General features: G+C 46.5%; 1 protein-coding gene across 3 annotated transcripts in view; it reads right to left on the minus strand.

The window, feature by feature from the left end:
• STK10 (serine/threonine kinase 10) overlaps positions 1-27,454 on the minus strand; it is an 86,504-nt gene that overhangs the window by 24,004 nt on the left and 35,046 nt on the right. For all 3 annotated transcript variants that reach the window (XM_090064204.1, XM_090064202.1, XM_090064203.1), the window contains 4 exons: positions 7,911-7,959; positions 3,906-4,055; positions 1,406-1,478; positions 370-564 (listed from right to left, as the gene is read on the minus strand). In XM_090064204.1, the coding sequence (XP_089920330.1) occupies positions 370-564; positions 1,406-1,478; positions 3,906-4,055; positions 7,911-7,959 (467 nt within the window). The remainder of the gene's footprint in view (positions 1-369; positions 565-1,405; positions 1,479-3,905; positions 4,056-7,910; positions 7,960-27,454) is intronic.

Consider the following 27,454-nt stretch of genomic DNA (forward strand, 5'->3'; position numbering starts at 1 on the left):
CAGTGTAGCTACAGCAGCTATACCATAAACCCTCTCCTTCAGAAAGCTGAATACACTGTCTTTAGAGCAGTCAAGTGGGAAGGAGCCCCTGGGGCTGGAACTCACAGCGAGGTCGCCAGTAGAGCTGTGCAGAGGAGTGATATTAAAATTCCAGGTCAATGGCTCAAGTCAAACAGCAATGTTACACAAGCCTGGACTTCTCTTTCCTCCAAATGCCATATCACTGGGAGCTATTTGTATTCCAGGCTTTGCTATATAGATTTATTTTTGGGAAGGATTCTATAGCATAAAAATACAAATATGCAAATATGTCATTGGGAAAGAGCTTCCAAGCTTTTGCCTGTGCTCATTAACAGACTATCTTCTTACCACTTAGAAGGGCAGTTGAGTGTGGGAGGGTCAGACTTGGCAATCTTCAGTAGGACTCTCATGGGGTTGAGCTCATGGTGAGGAGGCTCTATCTGAGCCATTTCTATCAGCGTTATACCCAGGGACCAGATATCAGCTTTATAATCGTAGGGAGTGTCTTTCATGGTCTCACACATTACCACTTCGGGAGCCATCCTGCAGGGAAGAGAACAAGGCGGCGGGGGGAGTGTCCATTAGGCTTCTTGCTACGACCAGAAACATGTTTGAAGAAAATCGCAGCTGCACACAATGACACAATACAATATTTCAACCAGCCCATTTATCTGCTGTGCTGCACATTCATCTGAAAAAAGGACTTCCTAGCTAGCTAAGAGACAGGGAAGCAGCATCTCACCCTAGATTTTTTCATGCCTTTATATTCTCTCCTCCCTCCCCCTTCCTTGATCAGCCGAGACGGCCTAGGCAGTTTGTGTAAACCTCCAGGCCGTTGACATCTGGTGTGGATGCTGCTATAGACAATAAATTAATGCTCACTAAGGCCATTCCTTCAGCAACTGGGATTAAATTCCTGAAGCGAGTTGTTGTTCCCATGCAACTTAGAATTGCTTTAAATAGTGTGGGAGTGGGGGTAAGAAGGGGAGATAGATGGCAGACTACACAGATGCATGTCCCCAGATACCACCTTCTTCCAAGTTTCAGGACGTACAGTATGTTCATCATCTAAATGCCCCTCCAAGCCAACCAGGTCTCAAGACTTGCCTCTTCAGGTGCCTCGCTACATTCCTTGCTGCCCTCTTACGTGGCAATCCTTCAACGCCTGCAGGGCATTGGACAGGATTTTTTTATGAAGCTTCTGAATGTACGTTACAATCATCCATCCACTCATAATAAGGCAACACGGAAACAGACCCCGAGTACCACCACATCCTTGTCCCCTGTACAACAGTGCTACGCAACAGTCTTCTGGCCTGATTTTCAGTACCCATGGCTCCTACTGTACCTCTGGAAAAGCTGCTTATCAAGCCAGTTCACTCACCAGTAAGGGGTCCCGATGAAGGAATCTCGTTTCTGCAAAGTCTTCATGTTTCTGGCAGAAACGCCAAAGTCAGCTGCAAACAGATTAATTGCATTAGAGGCTCCAAAGGAACCAAAAAGCCTTTCAGAATCATGAGTGCCAGCTAGAACACTCAGTTCAAGCAAGTTTAAGAGTGCGACAATATGCTTTTTTCCCTCTAAACCAGGTATTGGGAATGAAAGGAACCCAGGCACATATGTGTTGTAAGGGCCATTTACTTCCATCCATGAGACCAAGGACATCACATATTCCATGTTCATGGTACTGTTATCAGGACTAGGCCTTTCACGGCTCTAGCAAGTGTACATGTAATGGGCCATGAAAGGGCAGCTCCGCAATGGACCACTTGAAAAGTCTCCAAGTGACACTATTTGGAGTGCTACTTGAGATAAAAAATGCTAAGAGCCAGTTCACTGGTCTACATGCCAAGATGCGAGTGTTTCTCAGTCCTGTTCCACACAGTCCCACCTATTGGTATTACTACCCCTATTGACACCCTCAGTAGAGATGCCCAATGCTATGTGGGCTGAAGGGACTGGATTTACTCGCTCATCTTTTGGATGGGTCAGATATGGAGGTCAATTCAGGCCAGAGTTACAGCATGCTGGCAAGGCACTTCTTTTGTTGAATCTGGCCTGAGTAGAAGAATTACTCCAGCCTCCACCACTGAATGTGACAGACTTCACCAGTCCTAATATTCTTCTTCTGAAGGGCATCTGTATTGTGTGTACATACATACATATATATATATATACATACATATATATATATATATATATACACACACATACATATACATACACACACACACACACACACACATATACACACATTACACACACACACACACACACACACTGTGCATCTTTGCTGGGCATAGAATTTATTCCACACCCAGATGGCAATTTCCAGGCACACCTACTCTAAGATGTGAAATGAAACAGAAACCAAGCAATTAAATTAACTGCAAAATTCCTGCTGTAACCAGAGTAACTAGACAGCAGAAGAGCCTTCAGGAAGAAGAGGTGCCTGAGACATGAGACAACTACTCCCTCTCCACTTTGTAACCACATTGCACAGCATCAAGACAATCCCGTGGCTTTTATGCATGTATCAGCACTACCTAGAGTACATTTATCAGTTCAGAGCACATACTCTGAAGCCACTGCCTGATCCCAAGTAACTGTTCTCAGCAAGCGGGCATGTTGTGACACTCAGGAGGAAAGCATGCTGAAGCAATTTCCTGAAGGCGTAAGCTGGGCAATCTTACACTGGGAATTCCCCGTGGAGAAAGAGATCTGATGGGAAAGAAAGTGTGCATTCTGCTTCCTCATTCCCACCCCACATTTGCTGAGCATCAGGCTAAGGAAGCCTATCTATACAGGGCAGCAGGCTTCTCAAGGCTGAGCCAGAGGCCAGTAGCTGGGGCAGTCTTCAGCATCCATTACTCAGGCAGCAACATTCTTGCTCCTTCTAAACACATCCTTCTCTTCTCCTCATTCATGCCAGTAGGTGGTAAAAAAAACCCCATATGTCAGTCCTGGCAACTATTAAGACAACACCCCAGATTACACGGGTCACCTACTCTCACAGCATATTTTACCTTCCAAACTTGTGTTTTGCACAGTGACAGCAAGTTTCTCTTTTTTCATTAGCCAATAGTTTAAGGGTGGGAAGCGTCAAACAGCCTGTGAGCCCAGTCTGGCCCCTGGGGCTGGACCACCCACCTCTGCAGGCCAGGTTCAGCCTGTGGGCTTGTCACCGTGGCTGCCCGAGCCCCTCCACAGAGGTCTTAATCTCTGCAGCTACTGGAGCTGCTGTTTCAGCGCAGCTCCAGAACCCAGGGGGTTCAGTGTTACTCTCCATCCCTCTTGCTCACCTTATTTGCCACCAAACCCAGGAATGACTAAAACTGGTGGCAAGAGAAAAGAAGAGATGAGCAGCAATGATGTGAAGTTCTGGGTTCCAGAGTCGCCCTGAAATAACGGCTCTGGCGGTAGCGGGAATGTCACGGGTGCTGCTTGCAGGCTGTCCAGCCCACAGGAAGTCCTGCAGTCCAGATCCAGCACATGAAGCCAAGCGAGTTTGACACCTCTGCTTTATGAGATGTCAAGCAGTGTTGGAGGATGAAACACCCTTATAAAACTCTGCTCTGCCAACCGTGGAGGAATATTTTTCCCTTGAGAGAATGTCAACCTGAAGTTTTGCTTTTACACAGCTGACAGCCAGGGCTCTTGTGCATGCGGCTTATCAGACAGCTGTGTACAGTTGCCATATGTTTAATACAAACCAGTCAGACGTGAAGTAAAGCTACTCGCAGCGGGTGTAAACCACACCAAATCACACAACGCACCGAGCACATATGGAACAGACCGCTGATACACACCCATCCTTTCCATGACATCCCAGCACCTGTTTTCATGCAAGGACATGCTGGTTTTTCTTGGGCTAAGAAGCTCACCAAGTTTGATGTCGCCATCCTGGGTCAGGAGCACGTTGCCTGCCTTCAAGTCACGGTGGATGATCCTTTTACCATGGAGGTAGATTAGGGCCTCCAACATCTGGCGGCAAATCACTTGAATCTGGGGTTCTGTCAGGCCTCGATCCAACTCTAAGGAAAACCCACCAGGTAAACCAAGTGCAGATTAGAATGGTTCCCAAACATGACTACACAAGAGCAACAAATACAGCCTGAAATCCCAAGGCTGTACAACAGACTGTAGGCACCACATGTGTGTCAGATCAGTGAGAGAGGTCACTGGCCTCATGCAATTTGGAAAGCTTGTTCCCAGAGAGGGCACTTGCAGTTCAATACTTCCACGTCTCCTGAACTGGTGTTCGATTAGCACCCCTCAGACACAGAGCTGTGGGTCATGTGGCACTGGAGCAGTGAACATGATATGAAAATTTCTCAGACTCCTGACTGAGATGCCGATTCCCTTCCCATCCCTGTAAAGCACTGGATGGGAGTACTTATTTTTGGAGCACCTATAGCACGAGTTTTGGCTGTCAGCAGCTAGGGGTGCGGGGCCCCAGAACTCAGAACCCCTGGACTGATCTCCCCGACAGCTGGCAGGCTTCACGGCGCTACCATGCTTGCAGATTTCACCCCGCTGCGCCCTAACACAGTGTCACTCATGGCACAAGTTTTGTCTGTCAGCAACTTGAGGTGCTGTTCCCCCCGAACCCCTGCACCGATCTTCTTGAAACTTGGCAGGCTTCATTCTTTCAGCAGAGGCTACCACCCCTGCACGTTTTATCCAAATCAAACAAAAAACAACAACGTTATAGATATTTCATTGATTCCCCATTATACCCTATGGCCGGATCTCCGAGGTGGCTCCAAAGCTTCAGAGCCACTTCGGCCGGATCAAGTGGGAACCTGATCCGGAGCTGTGGATCAGATCACTGGCATCCAAAGCAGCTGGATCCAAAGCTGGATTGAATAGCTGCCTACTCACACAGGCTTAATGGTTATGGTTGTTAGATGCACAATTCTTTTCACACTCAAAATGAAACTTGGATGTCTGCAAAAGTGCAGTATAGACCTAGCTTAAGGAAAGGCCAACTGAAATCCCTGCCCCAAGCAGGGTCTTGATAAAGCTCCCCCCAGAGGGGGCACACAGGGACACAGAAGAGTTGTGGGGTGCCAGTGACAAAAGGCCTGCAGACAGTTAGTATATGTTAGCTACCCAGTTTTGGTACCTTGTATTCCTACAACTTGCTGGGAAGACTGAGAACCAAAGTTAGGCTCCTGTGATCTCCCACAAGGAGATCATCCTCACTCTATGACCTTCGCTCAAGGCAACATCTCACAACACTGAGAAGAGGTAAGCCTCTGCCCTCCTCTCCCCACCCAGCTCACGTACCAAATCCTCCCTTTGTGCCCACCGAACAACACAGGAACCAGATCAGATGTGGTCCGAGTAGCCAGAATAACCTATTGTGCATGAAAGGAGGGAGAGACTAAAGGACTACAGTGAGCTTATGGTAAGTAGGACAGCCATTCATTCAAAGCAAAGAACTTAATCGCAGAATCAGGGAAAGATGCTGGTTCAGCCATTCTGTTTGTTTCTCTCCCTGCCTTCCCACCTCCCCCTCCTCCCCACAGTGATTTCACTTGCGTTAGGAAAGCTGATGATTTTCAGTTCCCTTCAGCAGAGTTTCTGGCAAAAGCAAGGCTTTTAAATGTACAGCTGGGCAGAAGATTTGTAAAGAGACATCATTTCAAAAGAAAATGCAAATTGCTGCGACTTTCACCCTTCCCCCCCGCCACTCTTCAGACCTGCTTTGCTGTTTAGTAACTCTAAATCACACATCGCTGGGACTGATCTATCAATATGGACTGTAGACTTTTCTGATGCCCCACTGCCTATTATTTCCCTATTTTAGCAGCCAAAGAACTGGAAGATTGTGAGCTTTGACAGCCATTGGCTTCTACGGCTTGACAGTTTGGCTTGTTACACCCATTTTAAATCAGCCCTTTCTAAAGGTAGGAATTTCTTACCAAAGACATGATATCTTGCCCAACTGAGCAGAAGTGTCGAGTTTCAGGAGACCTGATGTCCCTTGATGGTAACGATACCTGTGCTGGACTGGCACCTACCATTTACAGCTCAATCATAACAAGCCCGCTTCCTCCCCCAGCACCATGACAGTTGCTTTATAGTGAAGAAGAAATCACCAGGACACCATGATAACTGTTATGTGTAGTAGCTTGGACATTGCTGCAGGACACCACAGTTAACTAATTATGTTTCTGATTTGGCCTCTTGGACCTGGACGTGACAACTCTTGACTTAGGACCTTTGTGAGCGAGAAGCAGCTGGATCTTCATGGCATTCCAAAAAAGCCAAGGGAAAGACTGACCCATGCCACACATCTCACCCGGCCCCACAGTCTCCGGGTGGGCAGAGCCCAGACATGCTACTGTTGACTCTATGGGAGGGCCTGTGTCCTCAAACACAGTTGTATGGTGCTCAGTAGCAATGGGGCTGCGACACCAACAGTGGATGCTAGGAAGCATTGCATTGCTCTAGCCAACATCAACCTACTTTCAAGGCCAACTCTCCTTAGGTAGAGAGAATCACAACTTGGAGGGAGAAGAAGATTCCTGGAATTAAAACAAGTCTCAGTTTGCGCTTTACTTGCTCTTTAAAAGGGACTGCTGAGACCATGTGCAAGAGGTGGTCCAGTGGAGACTTGAGAGAATCCTTGTCACTGACAGTCAGATTTAATTGCCTAGGTCCTTTATTTTCACTTTTATACACTAAAGGATTTCCATAGCCAAGTGTACAGGTCAGCCTGTGGCATAAATGGAGCCCCACAAAAGACTTGCCAGAGGCAGAGAAGCATTTGGAGTGCCATAAAGCTCAGACACTGATTTCCCTCTTTGCCTGGCTGTTTGCCAGTCTCAGTAATAGTCCCACCAGGGCTGTCCCACTTCGGCCAGGCGCTGCATTACATGGGGGCCACATGCTGCAGGGGTGCCCCCCTCTAACCCCTGGATACTGTTGGCTGCGTGCAGCCTCCCTATCCCTGGCATAAGTCAACAGTGCGAGAAGTGGCTGCAAAGGCCACATGTTAACTGCTTACAGGTCACCAGTTGGACAGCCCTGATTTAGACTACAGAATGAAACAGAAGGAGCTAAGGCAGGGTGGGGCAATTATTTGGGCCTGAGGGCCCTGAATAGGGACTTGGGGTGAGCTGTCACAGGCCAGGACAGCATCCTCCCTTACCCCACTGTCACAGGGCCAGGCAGGGAGCAGATCATGGCTCTGCCCCAGGACCTCAGACCCACATTGTTAGCTCCCCATGGTCCTGGCCCCACCTGCCCATCCTGCACCCAAACATTGCTCTCTAGCTGCCTGTGGCTCAATCCCATCTTCCCTGACCATGCAGGTCCTGCCCCCAGCATTGGATACAATGCAACGGGGCCAGGCCTGGCAGCAGCAGCAGCCGGAAGGAGCTGCAGCTGCTGGGAAGCGAGTCTGGCTACTGCTCCAGCTCTGCTGTGTGCCTGAGGGCAGAGGGACAGACTGGCTACATATGTTATGGTCCCAGCTACCCCCTGTGTCTGGGCTGGGTGGAACCAAAGGACCTGCCGCAGGTCAGATAAAATCCGTTTGTGGGTCATATCTGGTCCACGTAGTTTGCCCACCCCTGCGCTAAGGGGATGCATAGAGGTAACCACACCTTCAGGTTAAATGTGAACAATGCACAAGCAATGGAAGAGAAGTAGCTGCTCCACTGTTAAGGTTGCAGCAGGGTTTCTGGTAGAAGTTATACAGAAAAGTATAATCTGACAGGAGATTTGCAGCAAGCCACACGCTAGGAGTTGCAGGAGGATGGGAAGTCTGCTGATAAGAAAAGCAGAGGAGCTTTATGCAAGGAGGTAGGAACTTCCCTGCAGTTTGTGGGGTGCCGAGTTATCTGCCTCTAGTCAAAACAATTTGCTGCACTCACCTAGCATGATGGCATCCACTGCTCCGCCAGGACAAAACTCAATCATGATCTAGGAAACAAGGAGAAAGGGATTAAAGTCATGTACAAATAAAAGGCCTAAAATATTTCTAAAAGGGGAAGCTCTCCATGAGATGGGAAAGGATGGGACTTCCTTTTGAGTTAAATCTGCTTTACTTACTTGCCCTTCCAAAATAGCTGGCTCTCACTAGTTCTCTGTGCTGCCAGATGTATTCTCCACTCCAGCAGCTGCATGGAGCTGCCTAGGGGCTTTGCTAACCAGTTTCATTCCCATGGTAGCCTGTCGCATAGTCTTCAGCCGTTATGTTCTCATCATGCAAGACATTTCATGAGAAACGACGGGACAGAGTCTACATTACTTTATGCTGTTTCCAACAGACAGGGCACACAGGCACATGGCAGAACCCACCAAAAACCTTGTTGGAGGTCCCCACTGCACAGAACTGTAGGAAGCAGGACGGCATTTCCTTGGCAACAACATACAGGCAATTTTGTTTTATACTCACACAAGCGAATCCCACCCAGCCCAGATCCTCATACCTGGAGGCCCATCTGGAGCAAGCTAAAGGTCTAAATCCTGTCTTCATGTTTGTTTACAGTTTTCAACTGCAGTTAGGATCAGGGGCAGTTCCAGATATGTGAACTTGCCAACAGGATGAGATAGCTGTCATAGCAAGGAGCTGACGTGGCTGGAAGAACTATGCAGCATTTTGTTTCTAAAACGAGGAGTTTGGAATTTATTTTTTTTCATTGTTCAATAGTTCACAGCTCTTGATCTTAAGCAATTTGAGAAAAAAAAAGTTTCAACACAGAGCTGCAGTCAATAGCCAGATTTTTGCTGCTTACCCTAGGGGAATTAGCATTTCCTTACCAATAACCCAGGATTCTTCTGATTTTTGCCACCACCCTTCAAAGTTCAGTCATAGCTAAAAGAATGCTGTAAAGTTGGTTGCTAGCACTGCTCCTTTATCTGTTGGCCTGATCTCTGCTGAACAGCGAGATGCCTCTTGCCCTCTCCCACGTTTCAGAATTTCTACTCCAACCTCTTGCCCCTTTGGTCAGGGATGCCTACATCAACACCTCAGGGTTACTGGAAATGTGTCAAATCTCCAACGTGGAGGGCAAAGCTGCAGTTTAGCCCTCTTTGCCAGCACATTTTTCACGGAAAACATCAGCAGCAACCATGAAGATGCTGTATTTCCATGGAAAAGGCTTTCCAAACGGAGTAGCCAGATTATAACTGTATTAGTGATGGTCAACGATTTACTGCTCACTCAAGAACAAAAGCCTCTTAGTAGATTAGACACAAGAATGGATTAATGCCATTTGGAGATGATTCCTTAATGTGCTACAGAATTGTATGGCTGTGCCCTTTAGTGGACTGTAGGCAGTACAGACTATAAATATCATTAAGTTTGGCCACTTGGAGACTTAGTCAGATCACAGCAGGTTGCTTTGCTTTATGTCAGAAGAGAGATATCGTCCACAAAGGTTTGACCCAAAATGACTGACCTCGTTCCCCGCTTTGTACTGATTTATAACTTTGAGTTCCCACAATGGTAGGCTCAAAGAGTGTATTTAAAATTGCCTTGTTGCCTTCTAAGAGAATTTTGCTATTTTGGGCTAAAATTTAGCCCTAAGAAGTGACCTAATAACTGGCTGCTATGTACTCCAGGGTGCAGGGGAACAATGAGCTCAGCTTCAAGCTTTCAGGAGTTGAGAGAAGAGTGTGAAAAGACACTTTAAAAAGTGTCCTGGCCATACCTGTCTGTCACAGTGCCTTACTGACAACTAGCCAGGCTGGTGAAACGCCACAGTTTACTATGGAGGGCAATGACCAAGGACAGCACTGCTGTTTCCTGAAGTGCCACAGGACAGAGCCACATAAATGTCACCTGTCCATGGGGCCGGCTTTTGAGATGTGGCCACACTGATCAGTACTGCCCGGGGAAGAGTGGGAAGGAACTGGGACAACGTTTTTCCACCCATTGGCGCTAGACAGAAGCATTACCTAGATTGTTAAACCTAAGTATCCCCAGTTTAACATGAGTGGAAGTGCAAAGATTGCCCCAAATCTCACCAGATGGGGTCACTGCATCCCCCTGTCACCAAGCGAGGCCAAAGCAGCCTTGATTAAATGTCAGTCCTCACTTCATTCAGTAGGAGTGGATTCTGCCCCACCCATCTGCAAAGCAGTTCTTCACCTGTGGAGTCTCCTGGATTTCCAGAAGCATTAAAGGCAAAACAGCACTTAGTCATGAACTTCCATCCAGACGATTAGAGGCAAGTTATTTGCCTGCAATTCAGGATGGCAGGGATTTGCAGAAAGGGCACATGCAAACTAATCATCGGGAGGAACAAGACACTTACATCTATTACAAAAAAAAATTCTTTATTGCTTTCTAGGGGCATATGGGCCAGAAGGAAACCTATCTACAAAAGAAGAGGGCACCTGTATTCACCGGCAGTCCCCTGAACTACTACTAGGCAGCTTGACTGGGTTCAGTTCTGGGACTTATCCTTTTCCAAGGATTCAGAAACCTCCAGCTCAGTCCAGAAACTGGTTCCATGTGACCTGTGTCTGAATCAGTCACCAAGCTTCCTGCCTTATGCCACGAGTCCCAACTGCATGCAAGTCCATGTCCAACAGGAGCACCCACCTACAGGTTCTGCTCCAGAGCGTCCAGGTTATTTCTGCACTTTGAATTCTTTGGGGGATGCACATGTCAGAAGGCAAAGCCTCAGTAAGAGTCAGGGATTTAGAGACCCAGTCTTGATGCCCTACCATATGTAACTTCAGAGCAGTGCTGAGCACCTCAGCCCCTTCCAAAACAGGAGGTTAGAACTGGCAGCCAGGCAACATTCACTCCCCTGCTGGAAGCATGTGAAGTTAAAATACGCTTGACATTTCCCTCCCCATCCCTCCCCTCTCCAATTCAGTCACTCAGAAGAGATCTGCAGAGGTAGAGAAGCTAACATACAGCTGTCCTCACCAGCCCTCCAGCTCCTCAGCACTCCTAGATAGATGCTCCACTCGGGAGAGCTTGCATGCTACTCAGCAGTGCGAGAAGCCATGGTACTCCAGAGGCTCTGCTTAGGCAGAGGCTAGCTTTCATCTCCAGAGGAGAGCTCTAAATGATGAACCCAGCTTTGTTTGCATCAATATTTGATGCACTAGACCTTTGAAAAACCTCTCTTTTGGTTTATGGTAGGAGAAGGGAAGGGGGAGGAGAAAGCCAGGAAAGCTAGTACATCTAAAACAGTAGAAAATGACTGAGTGGGTGTCTATGCATGTGCGTGCAGCATTGTCAGACTCTGGGAGTCTGCTGAAAAATTTTAACTTTCCGAAGTCAGAGATGCCAAAGAATAAATCAGGGTGGGGCTGGTTGGTCTAAACATCTAGAAAGCACTTGGGTTCTTTTTCAGCCCTGAAATCCTAATTTAAATAAATCCTACTCACAGACCTAAATTCATCAAGTCCAATGACCTGAGTTCATCTTTCAGTGCAGGACACGCTGTTCCACACAATGCTGCAGTCTGCGGGGTGGAAGGCTAAGGCACGCACTGCCCATCCTGGGAGCACGGCCAGCACAAAGCAAAAACATCAGCGCCTGGGTCTTACAACCATTAATTTGTAAGTCAGGTAGAAATCTTGTTCTGGATGGTCAGCAGCAACTGTGGTCTCAAATCTGAAGCCATGAAATAAGAGGGCTGAGGAAATCCGCAGAAAGCAGGGATTGGCCACTGCATAGACAGCCTCGTCAGATTTAAAAGCAGAGAGGGGGCAGTGATCTCTCAGCCATTCACACGCCCCAGAGAGCAAGCACTCTGGTTTAAATGAGAATCTGGACAAGTTTAAGACAGTCATTAAAAAAAAAAGGACTGTGATACGAGTGGATCTGCCTGTGCACTGATCATGCCTGTAACTTATTAAAAGACTTCTGATATAGATTAACTCTGCCCCATGCTAGCTCTCACCTGCTTCACTGTGCTGCCTGGCTGAACGGGTCCATGCCTACGTGCCTCTGCAAACCACACCTAGCCTGGGACCTTGTCATTCCAGGGATGGCACTCATTTCTATCCTCTGATTATGCCCATTTTCATCTCCACACCCCATGCCACATTAACATCTCTGGGAAGCTTGCCCTTACCATCCACTCACTAAGACAGCACCTCTCTTAAACCCGTTTGTCCCTTTTCTGGGGAAGAGGCGGCTAACACGGTAAATAAAAACAGACTGAGTAGCCACCCTGGATCTTCATGCATCTACCTTTCAGAATGCAAATTCTTTGGGAGAGAGAAAACGCAGGTTTACAGTGCAATGCACATGGCTGGGACCTAAAACTACCCTTCAGCAGCAGAGCACTAATTCCTCTACTGTAGGGGTGTCAAATATGGTTTGCAGGCCAGATCCGGCCCATGGAGCTTCTCCGTCCAGCCACCGAGAGTCGGGGCGGCATGGCCTGCCACACAATTCAAGCTGTTTGGCTCTGGTGGTCATGGCTGCTGGTAGTGAGCTTAGCTTGCTGCATGGCTGCTGGTAGTGAGCTTAGCTTGCTGCCTCTGAGCCCAGACCCATTGACACTGCTGGCAGACACCTGCCTCCTCCAAACCTGGCACTGAGGCAACCATGGCAGTTGTCCCCATGCCCCGGGATGGATCCAACCCATGAGGAGCTCTGCAGTTCAGATCTGACTTGAGGCCCCAGGCGAGTTTGATGCACCTGCTCTACTGATTTGGCACAATGGCATCGCACAGGAATGATGGAACAAATGGCCTGGTGTAGCTAGACACTAGCCTCCCTCTAACCAAAAGGACTTAAGCTTGGCTCAGTCACCTTCAGCCCTTACTGGATCTTGCACACGGATGACATTAAATGTTTATACCCCTTGCATGCACAGGTAACAGTACTGCTGGGCTGCAGCCTTCTCAGAAAGCCACTTCCTCAAAATACAAAATGAAACTGGGTGATGTGGTGAGCCAACGCACCCCTCCTCCGTCCAGGGCCTTGCACTCAACAACAGAGGGAAAACCCACTGCTGGGTCTCTTACAGCAGTTAGGAGGGGTTTTGGCAAATATCCTGTTTACAATTATTTCCTCAGTGCTATGAGGTCAGGGACTTCTTGAGTGAAGCCTGCTGAGCCTGGCTACAGGCTCAAGGCTTCAGGAGTGGAGGTGTAGCCTCAACAGCTACAAGCTCCTTACCCCACTCACCATCTCCAAGCAGTTAAGGCTGCCATTGATCTGCTGGGTGCCCGTCTTCAGCATTTGGTTTGAAATGTGAGTGCAACTGCAACTACATCAGTCAAACTACAGACTGCATTTTGAACTGTTTTTTTGTCACACGATATCCCAATGATAAGAAATAGGCTGACGCCATTCTTTGGTGTAGGCAGACTACAGAGACAATAGAGTCGACAGACATAGAGGCATGGGAAGTGCAACAAGCGCAGTCTATTATCTTGGAATTGAATATTAGCATACAGGCGCTTTAAAAGCAAAAGAGGTTCACCCCTCCTGCCCTGACCTTCCCAGCTCCCCAAATATGTTGCTACTCTAGACTCTGTTGGACTCGGTCCAGATTGTGACAGGCTGGAGCCCACTGCTTAGATTCAAGCAGAATATTACATGCTCACTGACTTGGGTTTCAATTTAATGGAAAGCCCTAAGCTTCAAAGGGTTTCATTTTGGCTCCAAGAATCAATCACGTGACTTGAGTTTCTATGATCACAAGGGAGAACATATTTTAGCTCTCAAACCAGGCGGGCAACACTTTTGATCTTGCACACATGAAAGATGCCTGCTTATAGAAGCATCTAAGTATCAAGGAAGGACCTGCCACCTCCCCACCCTGTGCATTTGGAGCAAAAGAGCATGCAGGATTTTAAGGGAGGAGTCAAGAATCCACACTCTTTTCAAGGCGTGACACAGGAAAAGTGAAGACCAATCAATTAAAGTTGTGGAGGGACCTCAGCTCACGTTAGGATGAAGTTGTACTTCAGTTCTGACAGTGCATCCACATGTACAGGCCTTGTGCCTTCGCTTAAGTTCTTTTAAGACAATTCTGCTGAAATTGTCTTAAAATTGTCTTAAAAGACAATTCCAGTGAGATGTTGAATGCCCCACACCAAAGATTAATCCCACAGCAAACTGAAACCACTTTGCTTCTGGACCAGCATATTCCCAGAGGAACTTAATGCCCTCGACTGATCTGCTTCAGCTTTCCTGCTCAGCCCAGCATAGATGAGGCCTATGAACTCTTTCCAAATGCATGGGCTGCATCCGTCCCTCACTCCCTTTTCCTGGTCTTTGTGCAGCCTGCAGTTGTGTTTATGCAGAAAGCGGGAACATGTGTTTCCCTTAATGCAAAGGTGGAAGCTTGCCAGTCCAAAAAAAGGTCACCCAGTTTAACGTAAAAAATACCATGGACTCAAATTGTTATGGAGTTGTTCGGTGTATTGTTAATGTGCTTATTCAGGAGAAAACAACTCTAGCACCATGTAGAGAAAAGGCAGGGCTTTGGACTAGCTGGGTCCAACTCTGCTTATGGCCTGCTTTTTTTGCTGCTTTTTCCCATTTTGAAGTGTCATAAGAAATCTCAATGAGTAACTGGAGGGAGCAAACGGGTCCAGTGTTCCAGCTAAGCTGATGAGCTCAAAGTCCATAGTCTACCCACTCTTGTGCTTTTTAACAAGTGTCCCCTCTTTTGAGCACATCAAATCTGGCTACCTAACTTTTGCTGAAAAATCCCTAGACAGCTCCAATGGATAAAAAGTTATGAGCACCACTCTTGCTGTGAAACCCAATTTTACTCGAAGCTCCAGTTTGCTAGTGTCACAATGCAATGTTCTGCCACACATAAAGCTCTGCTGACAGCAAGTAATAGGCAAGACTGAAACCTCCCCCGAAACAATGCCTGTAATGTGAACAAAGGGCAAGTTGCGTTTCCCACTCACAGGGCACTGCATCTGCCCTCGCAGAATGGGCGTGGACCATACTAAAGGAATTTATGACACTGCCTGTGACAACACGGGAGTGGACCTGCTAGTCTTATGTTCCTATATTTGATATAAAGAAGCTGGAGTGAAGGCAAAGCCTTTTAGATTCAGCAAAAAATTCCAACCTGTATCTAATCTAGAGCATGTGGCTTCCAGGCTACGAATTTCATTTCTTATAGATGCCATGGGGTGGGGGAGATCTGAAAGGACAGGAAGGACATTGCTTAAAGTCTGCGTAGGGTTTAGGGAACTTGTTGACTCTAGGGAACTTGCACTCCACCATAGCTGCTTTTGCCCAGGGTGAGTTTAAACAAAGGGCACTAAAGAGATGAAACTTCTTTTTTTTTTAAAAAAAGTTGCTGATATAGTTAAATGAGGACCAGGGAGGAGCAACTGATGTCTCCAAGCTATCACAGTTGTGGCCAGTAAAGTTGAATAAAATCAAGAGTTTTTGATATCACAGACTTCTTATTGATCATCTGAAGCAGCAATTGCCTAGGTCAGGAGCGCTCAACCACCAGCCTATGGGCCAGACTCGGCCCATGGGACTTCCCAAGGATCCAGACACGTGGTGGAGGAGAAGCGGCACCAACGTTTACTCCCGCTCCCTTGCAACTAAATTCCAGACCTGTGGGGAGCCCTGCAGGCTGGATGACATGGCCCTGCATGCCAAATCATGCCAGCATACAGCTGGCTCAAGCCAAGGCACAGGTGGATCAGGGTGCAAACACAGTCAGGTCAGTGTGTACCCAGGTCCTTGCATATTGGATTGCACCCATGGAGCCAGCCCCATGTCATCCACCCGGCTCACGTGGTTAGAAGGCTGGGTGCCACTGGCCTGAGTCCACTGGCTGAGCACTTTTCTGCTCCCAAAGATTGTTGGGGGGGAAGTCCCTTCCTGTCATTGTCCCTACCACCTCCATGGTAGTGGGAAGGCAAGGGATGCTCAAAGTCACCCATGCTGGCTGGCCAGTCAACATATTACAGGCAGCATGGACATGTAACCCTTCCACTAGAGCTGAGCACCTCATATCACCTCCTGAGGGGAAAGTCCACAGTATCAGTTTCTGCCTTGCTCTGACACTGGTTTAATGGTTAGCACCTAGCAGCAATACTTTTACAGGTGAACATTAAGCCTCAGCGTTCCTTCAGAATGCTATTCTGGAGTGTCAAGGCTGCTACTAGAGGGTACAAACTGTACCAGGGCTCGTGACAGCAGTATTTCAGATTCTAGGTCATCTCCACTTAAAACACAGCACCGTAACAGCACAGGTTGCAACTTTTGGGTGCTGGTTTTTATATGCCCCAGGGATCAACTTTCCTCTTCTCCAGCCACAGCTGCCAATGCTAGAATCTGTTTAATAGCAGCAACTCCTACAATTTCCTCTCTAGGTCTGTGCTGGGGATTTTAATCTTTACTGCTAGCAGTAGGGTGCTTTTGCACAGTAGGCTGCACTAGCAGAGCGATAACCAACAGCTTCCTGCAGTTCGGCACACTAACCAACAAGTCTGTGCTCCAGTGGCACAACCACCTTTCAGCTGTCTTTTTATTTGAGCTTGTGTGAGAAGTTTATACTAGCTCTTCTGCTCTCTTCAGGTATAGCAGAAAGGGTCCCTGGCATCATCCCTTGACATTAGACTTTTTGCTGATAGCTTAAGCTTCCTTTATGCCTTCCAAGAGTTAATTTCTGGAGAAGACAAAGGGCCCTAATTGATAGGACAGCACAGAGAATCGTTAGATACTAGGATCCACTAATACTGCTTACCAAGGGGTTGGTTGATCACTCAAGGTGCTGCTTTTTGCAGGGATGGACAAGATGCAGTATGTGTGTTACGTGTCACAGATTCTGCTGCTAATGCTAGGTGCTGCTTAGCCTGCCCGGGGAGCTGCCTCATTTAGAGGTATTAACTAAGCTTTTTCCTCAAGAGAAATTGCACCTTCCCAATCTGGCCCTGAATTCCCATGAAGCCAGCACGCAATTCTCTAGCAGTGCCTACTGCCATCTTGCTCTCAGAAGTGTTAGTTTCTCACACCTGCCTTTCCCATTAACTTTTGCCACGGTTTTTGCCTCTAGGCCAATCCACAGCATGCCTTCCTTCCCTCCTGCCCCCTGCTGCCGCCGAAAGGCTAAGAGGCAAAAACTGCAGCAAAAATAAGAGCAGAAATGGTGCCACTTGCCATGGGATGCTGCCACGCTTTTGGTAGGCTGTGGAAAAATGTGGACTCTGCATTCAGAAACATGTTGCGACCTCCAGCTCAGCATCTGCATCTCTCGGCCTGTAAGGCAGTCACCCACACTTCCTGCTGCAGGGCCTGCAACCAGCTGAGCAGTGCTACAGTCAGAGTAACGAAATTATGGTGTGTGTATGGGAAGGGAGGTGCAATATTTATCCGGGCCTGCTGGAAGTTTACTCAAGTCCCCACAGGAGACTAACTCTTCCTGACACAAAATGAGATCCTGCCTTATTGAAGGCCACTGCAGTATTGTAACCCTTGTGGTTGCTGCAGCTTCAGCTTTACCTTCAAGGGAGTCTTTCACCTCCCCTCCACTTCCAAGTTAGCCAATAAATGTAATGCTTTCAGGGAGGATTCCACCTTCCACTGGGACAGCGTGCTTCAAAGTCTGCTGGCTGCTGCACCCCGAGTTATTTAGGAGACTTTTCAGAGACCGCGTTTTCATTCTAGGTAGAAGGCACTGCAAGAACCAAGCTCTAGTTTCAGTTCTTTCATTTCTAGAGGGCAACAGCTAGCTCCCATGAGAAACACAGCTGCCCAGCCGGGGACACCAAGTCAACTGTAACTTGCTGCTTCAGCCTAGTGGGAACATCAGAACAATCATTTAAACAGGGAGAGGAAAGACAGCACTGAACTGCTTTAGGAACAAGACATGTGGAGCACTGCAGTTCTCACCCAGTGCAGGCGTTTCCTGGCACATACCTGCCCACAGGAAAAAGCAAAAGAAACCATGTGAACAGCAGCCAGGCCTGTGATTAACAAGCTGCAGGAGCGTGGGGTGTGGGGCGTGGGTTGGCAGGGGCTCTGTGGAGCCAGACTGGGCTGCTGCACCAGCAGGGAGAGGGGGGAGCCCTGCCAGCCTGGCCCTGCGCTTCTGCCACCCTGCTGGCCCCGGCTTCAGTGGACCTCGTGCTCCCACCCAGCTGTTGCTGAGCTCTGCATGCACATTCACTACGCCTTCCTCTCCCTGCCCACTACCACTTCCAGTGCTTCCCTGCCTGCGGCTGCCACCGCTCCTCTCCACCCGCCACTCTGGCACCACGTGGCTCCTGGCCAGGCAGACCCAGCTGTGATTCCCACAGCAAGATAGGGGAAATAAACCCTCCCTCTGTCCCCTTAGCCTTAGGGGACCATACCAGGCCAGCATCTGGCCACATCCCCACCCCTGTTTGGGCTAGAGAGCAGAGAAGTGGGGTCAACCCTGCTCTCCGGAGCTGACAGCACAGCCAAGCCCAGAGCTGAAAAGCATGCTGGGATGCTAGGGGACTCTGGTTTAACTTAAACCAGGAAGGGATCTGGGACAGAAGTTCCATGAACCAGTTTGACTCAAATTAGTACATTTAACCAGTTTATCTTAAACCAATTCTGGGCATTTTGAAACTGGTTTATGTGCACTGAATGTACGTTCTTTTACAGGTCTAAACCAGTTTCTGATCACTGAAACCAGTTTACATGCAACTTCTGTCCCTAGCCAGGAAGTGCAATTCTGCTCTGCGACTGCTGCTTTGAGGACACATGCATGAGCATCCTTTCTGCTGGTAGTGACCACTGATGTTCTTACTGCTCGGCAGCTGAGTTCATAGCTGGGGAACAGCGCGATTTGACTGTTACTCAGACAGTGACAAACCTGCTGAAGACACCAGGGCTGTGCAACTGTTTCCAAGGTCCCAGCCTCATTACTAATAATAACGAGACAGTGAAATAAAAGAACCTTTCAGTGCTGGGGGTTTTCTTTTGCTGACTGGTAGTTAGAAAGCTCACATTTTCACAAAGTAAACTGGGCACCTTAGGCCTGGGGGAAGGAGGAACAAGAGCCACAGGTAAGAAACCCCAGCAAGGCTAATTTTAAAGAGTCATTTTTTAGACTGCAGTCTCTGTAGGCAACACTGAGGCAGTGTCTGTGCTTGCTAGAAGGAACAGTCTGAAGACAAAAGTTCAGGTCCTCCTTTCCTTGCATTTAAACTGAAGGCAGGAACACAAGTACCATACTAAGAAAAAACACTCATAAGCAATGTCATCTTGGGTAAAAAACCTAAGTCATGGGCTGCTGCTTGAAATTCAATGTGTGCGCATTAGGTAACACTGGGTTGCCTTGGTAATAATCAGCCCCATCATGAGTAAAGTCTTTCCATTCTCGTTACAAACTACCCTGTTCCTCTAATAGCTTGTATCACTGGTGATAAACAGACCTCAGAGAAAGACGCAGATGTGAGTGATAAAAATCCATTCGATCCCTTTCAACAAGTTCTCACCTATACCTCAGACAGGGGCTCCCATTTTTCTGGCATAACTGCTGAGAAAGCAAGTGCAAAGATTTCAGCTAAACAACCTAGCACCACCCTTCTTCTGTTTAAAAAAAGAGCCGTGGCCTTTGGTCCATTCCCCTTTCCTTCCCACTACTCAGTCCCTTCAATGCAAACATTTCAGACCAAGCATCCTGGACACTCTCTGGGTGTAGCAGGCTGTCCTTACCCCTGTCTATTCATAAAGGCAGAAGAATCTACCTTTGGAACAGTATCCTCTCTGTGAACTATCCCAGCCCACAGAAAGCATTTCCCGTTGTAGGTGCAGAATAGTCTCCCTTCACTGCACCAAATCCAGAAACGTATTCGATTTCCTGGCAAGCTCATTACATAGAAAATGCTGGCATCGTTTCACAAAGAACGACTCTCTAGATTTTCAAGCTGGCAAAGGGAGAAGGGGTAGTCTGGAGGCAGAGTGGGCTGCCAAGCGGGGTGTGGGAGGGGGTGGGACTAGAGAGTCTCATTTGCTCACCTTCCAGATTCCTTGAAGGAGCTAAGGAGAGCTTCTTTTTCCTGACCTATCCATCTTGCTTTCTGCATTCCCTGGGCAGAGGCAAGCACTGGAGGATGGGAAACCATCAAGGAGCCCTGGTAGGTCACTCTGAACTTAACTAAGCAGGTTAAATATATATATAATATCTCAAGTAAGATTCTCTCCCAGGATGTTTGGTTGCCAGAAGAGATAAGAGGGAGAAAAGTTACCAAGAGCCATACAAAAGGGAAGAGAACAGACATTGAGAGGCATGGCAAAATTCCAGATTTCTCATCTCTTTTTAGCATACAGGTCTGACTTACAACTAAGTGGCTGCAAAGCTGTGATTGTTTCCAAAGTTATTTTGCTCCCCAGTGAACCAAGTGATGCAGAGGACAGAAGGGTGAAAAAGTACAGCTAGCTCTTCATGGATTAGGGCAGCACTTCAACCAACAGCATTACCCAGTGAGCTACAGCCAATACAAAACACACAGTGAAGGGAGGTCTCTGCCCCTCAAGCCAAACAGTCTAGACAGGGGTGCTCAAACTTTTTGCCCAGTTGCCAGATAGGTGATGCCTAATCCGTCCATGGGCCAGATCTGGCTAGTCTTGGCCTCACAGTGGAGGGGAGGGGGTATGATCTGACCCCGATCTAGTCATGTAGGGGAAGGGAGTATGGCCCAGGCCTGCAGGGAGAAGGGGAACAGCCTGGCTCCAATCTGGCCATGAGAGGGCAGGGAGTGTGGCCTGGCTTTAACCTTGAGAATGTGGCAGTGGGAGATGGTGGCAATATTAATTGCCACTGCTTCTTTTGGGAGCAGCCTGCAGTGTTTAGACCAGGGATGCCCAACCTCTGGCCCACAGGCCAGATTAAGACAGAGTGGAAGATAAGAAGAAAGACGCATGAGAAGCTGTGCATAGGTGAACAGCAGATTTAGAAACAGAATCCACCTCTCTCAAGTTCCAGTCAAATACCCTTCCCATTGAACCATGATGTTTTTTTTAAGCATGTCAGGCAGGTAGGTCAAGACAAGCTCCAGGTATAAGAATCAACAACTTGTTGCAAAGCATCCAAATATGACTTTGACAGCAAGTTACCTGTGTTCATGCAGAATTATAGCACAGCTTACACAACCTGGTTACAGCTGAAATGTGAGAGAAAAGCCAAGATTATCCACACCTTACATGCTTATGTGCCAGAAGTAAACAAAACAGATTATATCCAGCCCCACTTATCGGTGTCAGTAGGCCTGGTGCCAAGGGAGCCTTGCTAGAGCTTAAAGTTTACTTGATAATATCAGTAGTGGATCTAATATTAGAACTGGCCATCAACAGAGGTATTCCCCTTTACAGGATTGAGAACTTTGTACAGTAATAAGCAGAAGCAGCCCATATAGTCCATTGTAATTGGAGTCTGTTACTATCTTGCTGGTGTTTTCCGGCCTCCCTCTCTCCTTAAGAGCACTGGCTCAAATTCTGCAGAAAGTTAGATGCACTATATATACTGATTCACGAGGATACTTAATGCCAGACCAAAAAGGTGCAAAAATTTAACCATTCAGGGGACAATGCACAGACATTTGCTCTTCCAGGATAAGCTCTCCTGGGAATGATTTAACCCTGGCTAATCCCAGGTTGTTTTTCTCCCAGAATGGCCATTTTTACTCTGGGAAAAAAGCCTGCCCATCTGTAGACTTTTGGTTTCTCCTGGGAGAGCAGCGACTCTCCCAGGAGGAACTGAATGGCTGTATGAAGCCTCTTTTTTAATCAATGAAAAGAACCTAATGGATAAAATTCAGCCACAATAAGACTAGGGAAATTGAAAGTATGCCCTCCTTTTAAGCTATCTGAGGTTGGACCAAGTTCTGCAAGTTCAGTTAAGAAACAGTGCTGTTCTGCCATGCATAAAAGGTGGAGAAAAGGTTAATAATGTAAATAAATGCTTAAGGGCAGTTATGCTTAACATCCAGTCAACTTGGAGTTAGTCTATGGAAGGATCTGATGTGTAGGGCCAGGCTGGCAAGGTGCACTAGACTGCAACCATGAACCATCCCTGCACACTCACCCCAGGAGGGATCCAGCCTGCAAACTGGCTCCAAGTCATTCATCTATCCCATGGGACTAGAAGGTTGAACACCACACTTTAGGGCACACTGACTGGCAGGGTGTTATTCCTGAAAGTCAACTTATTCAGAGTTTAGTCACAATCGTCTCCTCCCCCCTCAAATACTAGAAGCATCTTCTACAGCAGTGGTTCTCAACCTATTTGCCACAGTGGGCCACACTTGCAGCTCTCAATGCATTATGTGGGCTGCACCCACACAACTTACTTCCTGTGTATCCATTTAACAGGATGTCACATGGGCTGCAGCAGCGTGCTGGTTGGGTCACAGGTGGCCCATGGGCCAAGAACCACTGTTCTACAAGAATACAGGCAGCACAGGGCAGAAAACAAATTTATTGGTCTAGATTATTTCCTCACACTTGACTGGATCTTCTTTTCTTGTTACAGAAAATGCGCTGGCCACAAAATAAGCAGTTAAGGAGCTGCTGGAACAGGAAATATCCCAGGCATTGTACTCAGCATCTCCCCTCTTGGCAAGGCCACCTGAAGACAGAGAGTTAAGGTTGCATTGGAAAGCAGAGTAAATAGGTGGAATACATTCCTAAGCCTACTCAACTTGGCAATGTCTAGGCACCCTCCTGTGAATTGTTCTTCCTAATACATGCTGAAGGGCTGGAAGAGAGGGATGTAAATCACACCAATTTAACTTCTGAAACCGCCCTTTACGGTTCCTGACAGCTAGTGCTGAACTCTCCACCTGCAAGATTTTAAATCAAGACTGAAGGTCTTCCTCTAGCTTGGCAATAAGTCACGGGCTTGATGCTGAAAACTGTGGAGCAAGGCTGTGGCCTGCATTATACAGGAGGTCAGAGTAGGTAACAGTAATGGCCCTTCTGGCTTTATAGCTGAGTCTGCTGATCCTCCAAAATCAGTCTGAGCTAGGCGATATAAAACCCTGCTCTTTCACAAGTCCTCTACTCCAGAGGGTTCAGCAGGGTCAGATTCACACCAAGTGAGAGCACGTTAACCCAAAAGAATAATCACCATCAGCTCCAAACCATCAGCACCACGCTCCTCTCTGTCAGTGACAGGCTCTCAGAGCAGTCTAGAGTGATGTCAGGCTACTCCATAAAACAACACAGAAACCCTCATTGCTCAAACAGTAAAGAACAAATGTCAACAGCTTGTCTGACATGGCAAGTATTCTGTAGGTGGAAGTGAAATAATTAGCTCTCTGTAAGACAGATTGCTACAAGCTTGCCAATTTTCCTTACAAGACAAGGACACTATTCACAGAGATTTTAAGTATAATAGATCATTTTCCTTGAACAAAAATAACCTGCAGGGAGAAATATTTGAAATTAAAAAGACAAAAACCAAACCAAACAACAGTCTATATAAGTCAGAAGAAGAGACAGGATAGCAGGTAATAAATTCATATCTTGTAGACTTCACAAGGAAGTGGTTTGCTAGAACATTAAAGATGTGAGCTGCACACTGACGTGCAAAGGTCCCAAGAAACTGTAGAGACTGACAATGGATTTTTTGCATCTAAGCCACCAGTCAAAGCAGCCCGTGGTCAAGAACACTGGATCAGGTAGCCATTTGGTTTTCCATAAATGGATTCCCCTGCTTCAGTGCCATGCCACGTGGGCAGATGACTATGGCAGAATTGCCAAGCAGCACCCTGGCAGCAGTGCCAACAAAGGCCAAGGCAGAAGTGAGCAACAAAGTGTGATGCTTTGACTGCTGCTTATCACTGTAGCTTCATTACCGTGTCTCTCCTTGTTTGTTGGATTTATCTGCTTCCTCGCATGCTGTTGTTATAAGCTCCTTGGGGAAGAGACCATTTCTGTTTTAGGCTTCTGCAGTGTTACTGTGCCAGGCAGAGGTGTCAGGTGCAACAATACAAATCAAGACCCCATCACTGAAAGAAAAGAAGTCAGTGGCAATGCATGCAGTGAAAAGTTTGAATGGGAGCAGCAAGGAGCAGAAAGGCCTTCTACCACAACCCTTTCAGCAAAGTATATCTTCCTGAATAGTGAATACAACAGTGAGGTTGCATTCAACCACCCTATTTACTAAGCAGGGAGAGCCGTTCTTTGTGTTGTGCCAGGATTTAAAAAAAAAAAAAAAATTCATATTCTTGGGTCTTCTCTGAGTCAAGATACAAATCTGAAATGACAATACTTCCTTGATGTCAGATTTGAAGGCTGGGCAGGGCCACTCCTGTTCAAGTGCAAATTTAAGTATAAGAGGTCAAAACATTTCCGGGCTAATTGAATGAATAGCAATTAAAAAAAAAAAAACCCAAGGAAGCAAGGACATAGCTATTCCCTCCCTTGCTCTTATTTGGTTTCTTTTTATATCACTCTGAAGAAGAAGTTTAACTTTCTGGAGCTTGCTGTTTTCAACTAGTCAGTTTGATTAGCCTCATTACTCGGGTTCCCCAAGGAAGAAGAGCCCAAAAATACATTCAAGGAGTATGATTTGAACATTACAGCTCTGAAGTGCAACCCTTGCAGCTGTCGTCTTTGTGAGGTGCTCACTTTCGTCACCTCAGATCCAGGGCAGGAGAACAGCAATTAAAGTTATTTCCCAGAGCCAGCTGTATGGCACTGTTTTGTCTTAAAGCCACTGCTCAAGTGTAAAACCAGACTGCTAACTTATGTATTTCCCCCTTTCACAACCAGTATAGGAACGAATGGCAGATCCCAGCAGTAGTAGTTTCCTAAATGAGTGACAGTTCCCTTGAATTTGGGACCAACTCAGTGCCGGTTTTGTCAGCGAGTCCTTGACTCAGATTCTCGAGAAACACTGCAGAAAGTTATTGACTCATTTTACATGCGTGTTCCTTTAAAGGATCACTGGTTTAGGGTACCTGGGTTAGAAACAGTAGCAGCATAATATTTATTTGAGCTTAATTATTTCTGTGAAGTGTTTTAATCAGTGGAAATGCCTGTTGGTCTTAGGGCCTACTTACAAGCCCATTTTTCACAAACTGAAAGTATGTAAAAGCCAGAAGTTACAACTTATAATTCAGGACAAACAGGGATTGTAAGCTTCAGGTTGCAGGATTCGAGTCACCGTGGCATCTCCGTGTGGAAATAAGCGCATTAATAGATAGGTTATTTTATTTTATTATTATTATTATTATTTTTTTTACACATTTTATTTGTTAAGTTAGCAATGGCATGGGTGGGCAGGTTGCAATTCATCTTTATTGTAGTTATCCCTTATATTTATCAGGTATATTCTTCAGGTTGGAAAAATATATTTTAATACTGCTGCACAAGTTAGATTTAATATTACTGTTCATAATATATGGGCTATGATAGCTGCATCTGGTATCTTTGCAAGAGTAGCATCCTACATGAACTTTGCTTTCAAATAACTTTACTCTTGGAATGGATACCATCTCACTGTACTTGGGTTTCTCTTCAGACAACCTTGGCCCTGCTTGACCAGAACCAGACTGTGGCTTGGGAGACCTGAGATATTCTCAATTGTTTTTGATGGACTGGATAACCTTGAACAAGCTGTTTCCATGGGCTTCAGTTCCCCCTTCTATAAAAAATGGGATGATGATTCTGCTATTTTTTGTCCAGCCCTTTGAGGTCTGTTGATAAAGAGAACTATACAAAAACTAGATAGTAGTAGTACTTGAATAAAGCATATTCTTGCTGTTTTATTCTGTATTGAGGAACAATAGATAAAGGCTTCTTTTCTTGTTAGCATCAACATGTTGCTGCCCATAGAAGACTCTTCACTATGGCTTGCCTGTGGAAATTTGCCTCTTGAATAAGTCTGCCTTGGCTGGCGACCAGAACCTAACTAAGCTTTATCCCTTACTTAAAAGGGCAGCTTCCCAAACTTTGCCCAGTGGAGGATCTTAATTTGCCAGGAACCCTTAAGCTGCACCTTTATGAAAGCTAGTTGTAACAATTTTTTTTCCTGTGTTTTTACTGATACAGAGGCAGGATCATCAGCACTTCCTGCCAGCTGAAATTCAATGTAGAAATGACAAGTAATTGGTAGACATCACTAGATCATGCAGGTAAGAAGAGCAGTACACCTCAGGTAAATATTAGCACTTCATTTGTTAAAGCTTGTCACTGCTGTAGAGCATATGGAGTCTGGGCTGTATATGAGATACAGCAATCAGCGCCAGAAGACAGTTGACTAGACAGCCTACTGGAAACCTTGCGTGTAGGAGTAAAATACAGAGCGCAGACCTGCAAAAGGTTGTCAGAACTCCATTGAATGCAATGAAGCTGCAGATAATATTCCCAGGCTTTGGCTATTTCAGGCTGAGCAAGTCAAAACTTTCATTTAGACAAGCTGCAATCACCAGTTTGCATTAATAAGTTTTTATCCTAGAAGTGAATGACTAGTGTCAGAGCCTAAACATGTGCCCACATACAAGAATTGGGCAGAACTTAGCTGGATACTGTGCTAGTTATACCTTTCTCCTGTGATACAGGAAACATTTTTAAAAAACTAAATAGAGAATTTAATAAATCATCATCTGTACCTGTGCAATTGTTAAAACTAAAGCTGGATTGAATTTAAGTGTCTGTACCTGTTGTAAGGGGAAGATATGCTATTGCCTTGGGTTAGCTAACAAAAGTTAAGAATGAACTTCCCCCCTCCCAAGTCTTGTTTATAGTGTAGACAAGATACCATACATAACATGGGTATACACAGGTCAGGTTTTGGACAAGCCTAGTAAAGACCAAGGCAGGATTTGCACCATTCTGCAGCACCTGAACACTATATAAACCAGTTGCAACCAACTATTCAAAGCACTTTTGGCAAGGAAGCCTGCCTCCAAATTTTAGAAGCACATCATGGAACATGAAGAATGATGTAGCCCTTCAGAGTTCCTGCCAATTGAGATTTCAAACATCAACAAGTGAAAACAGCTGTAAGGTCCCAGGGGGGAAAAGGACCACTGAAAGAGACTTGAAAAAAGCCAGTCTAGTAAAGTACTCTAGGGACATGGCACCCAGTGAATTCATGCCGCTATAGTACTTCCAATGCAGGCAGTAATATCGTTTCCTTTGCAACTGAAATTTTTTTACCATTTCCCAGCCTAACAGGGCAAATATAATACTTCAGCATCAGCATTTTTTATTAAAAACCATACTCACAAAATCATCTTATTTCCATCTATGCAGTTAAGAACCACCCAACATCAGACATGACTGTGTCCTCAGGCATTGGGCGCTGAATACTTTTAGGAAGTAGGATTTTGGGGGACGCTGGGTATGAAGTGGAACAGGAGAAGAAACAGAAACATGCTGAACATATCATGGGACCAAAAGGAGAGAAACTGCTTTGGGAACACCCAGCTTCAGAGAACCTTACCGAGAGCAGAGGCTGCGGCTAGAAATGGACACAGCAGGATCTGCCAATATGAAAAGGTTACTTGCTTCTTCAGGCCTTGA

The sequence above is a fragment of the Crocodylus siamensis genome, chromosome 10 (genome assembly GCF_052110815.1).
Source record: "Crocodylus siamensis isolate JL-2025a chromosome 10, ASM5211081v1, whole genome shotgun sequence".
Taxonomy (NCBI): Eukaryota; Metazoa; Chordata; order Crocodylia; family Crocodylidae; genus Crocodylus; species Crocodylus siamensis.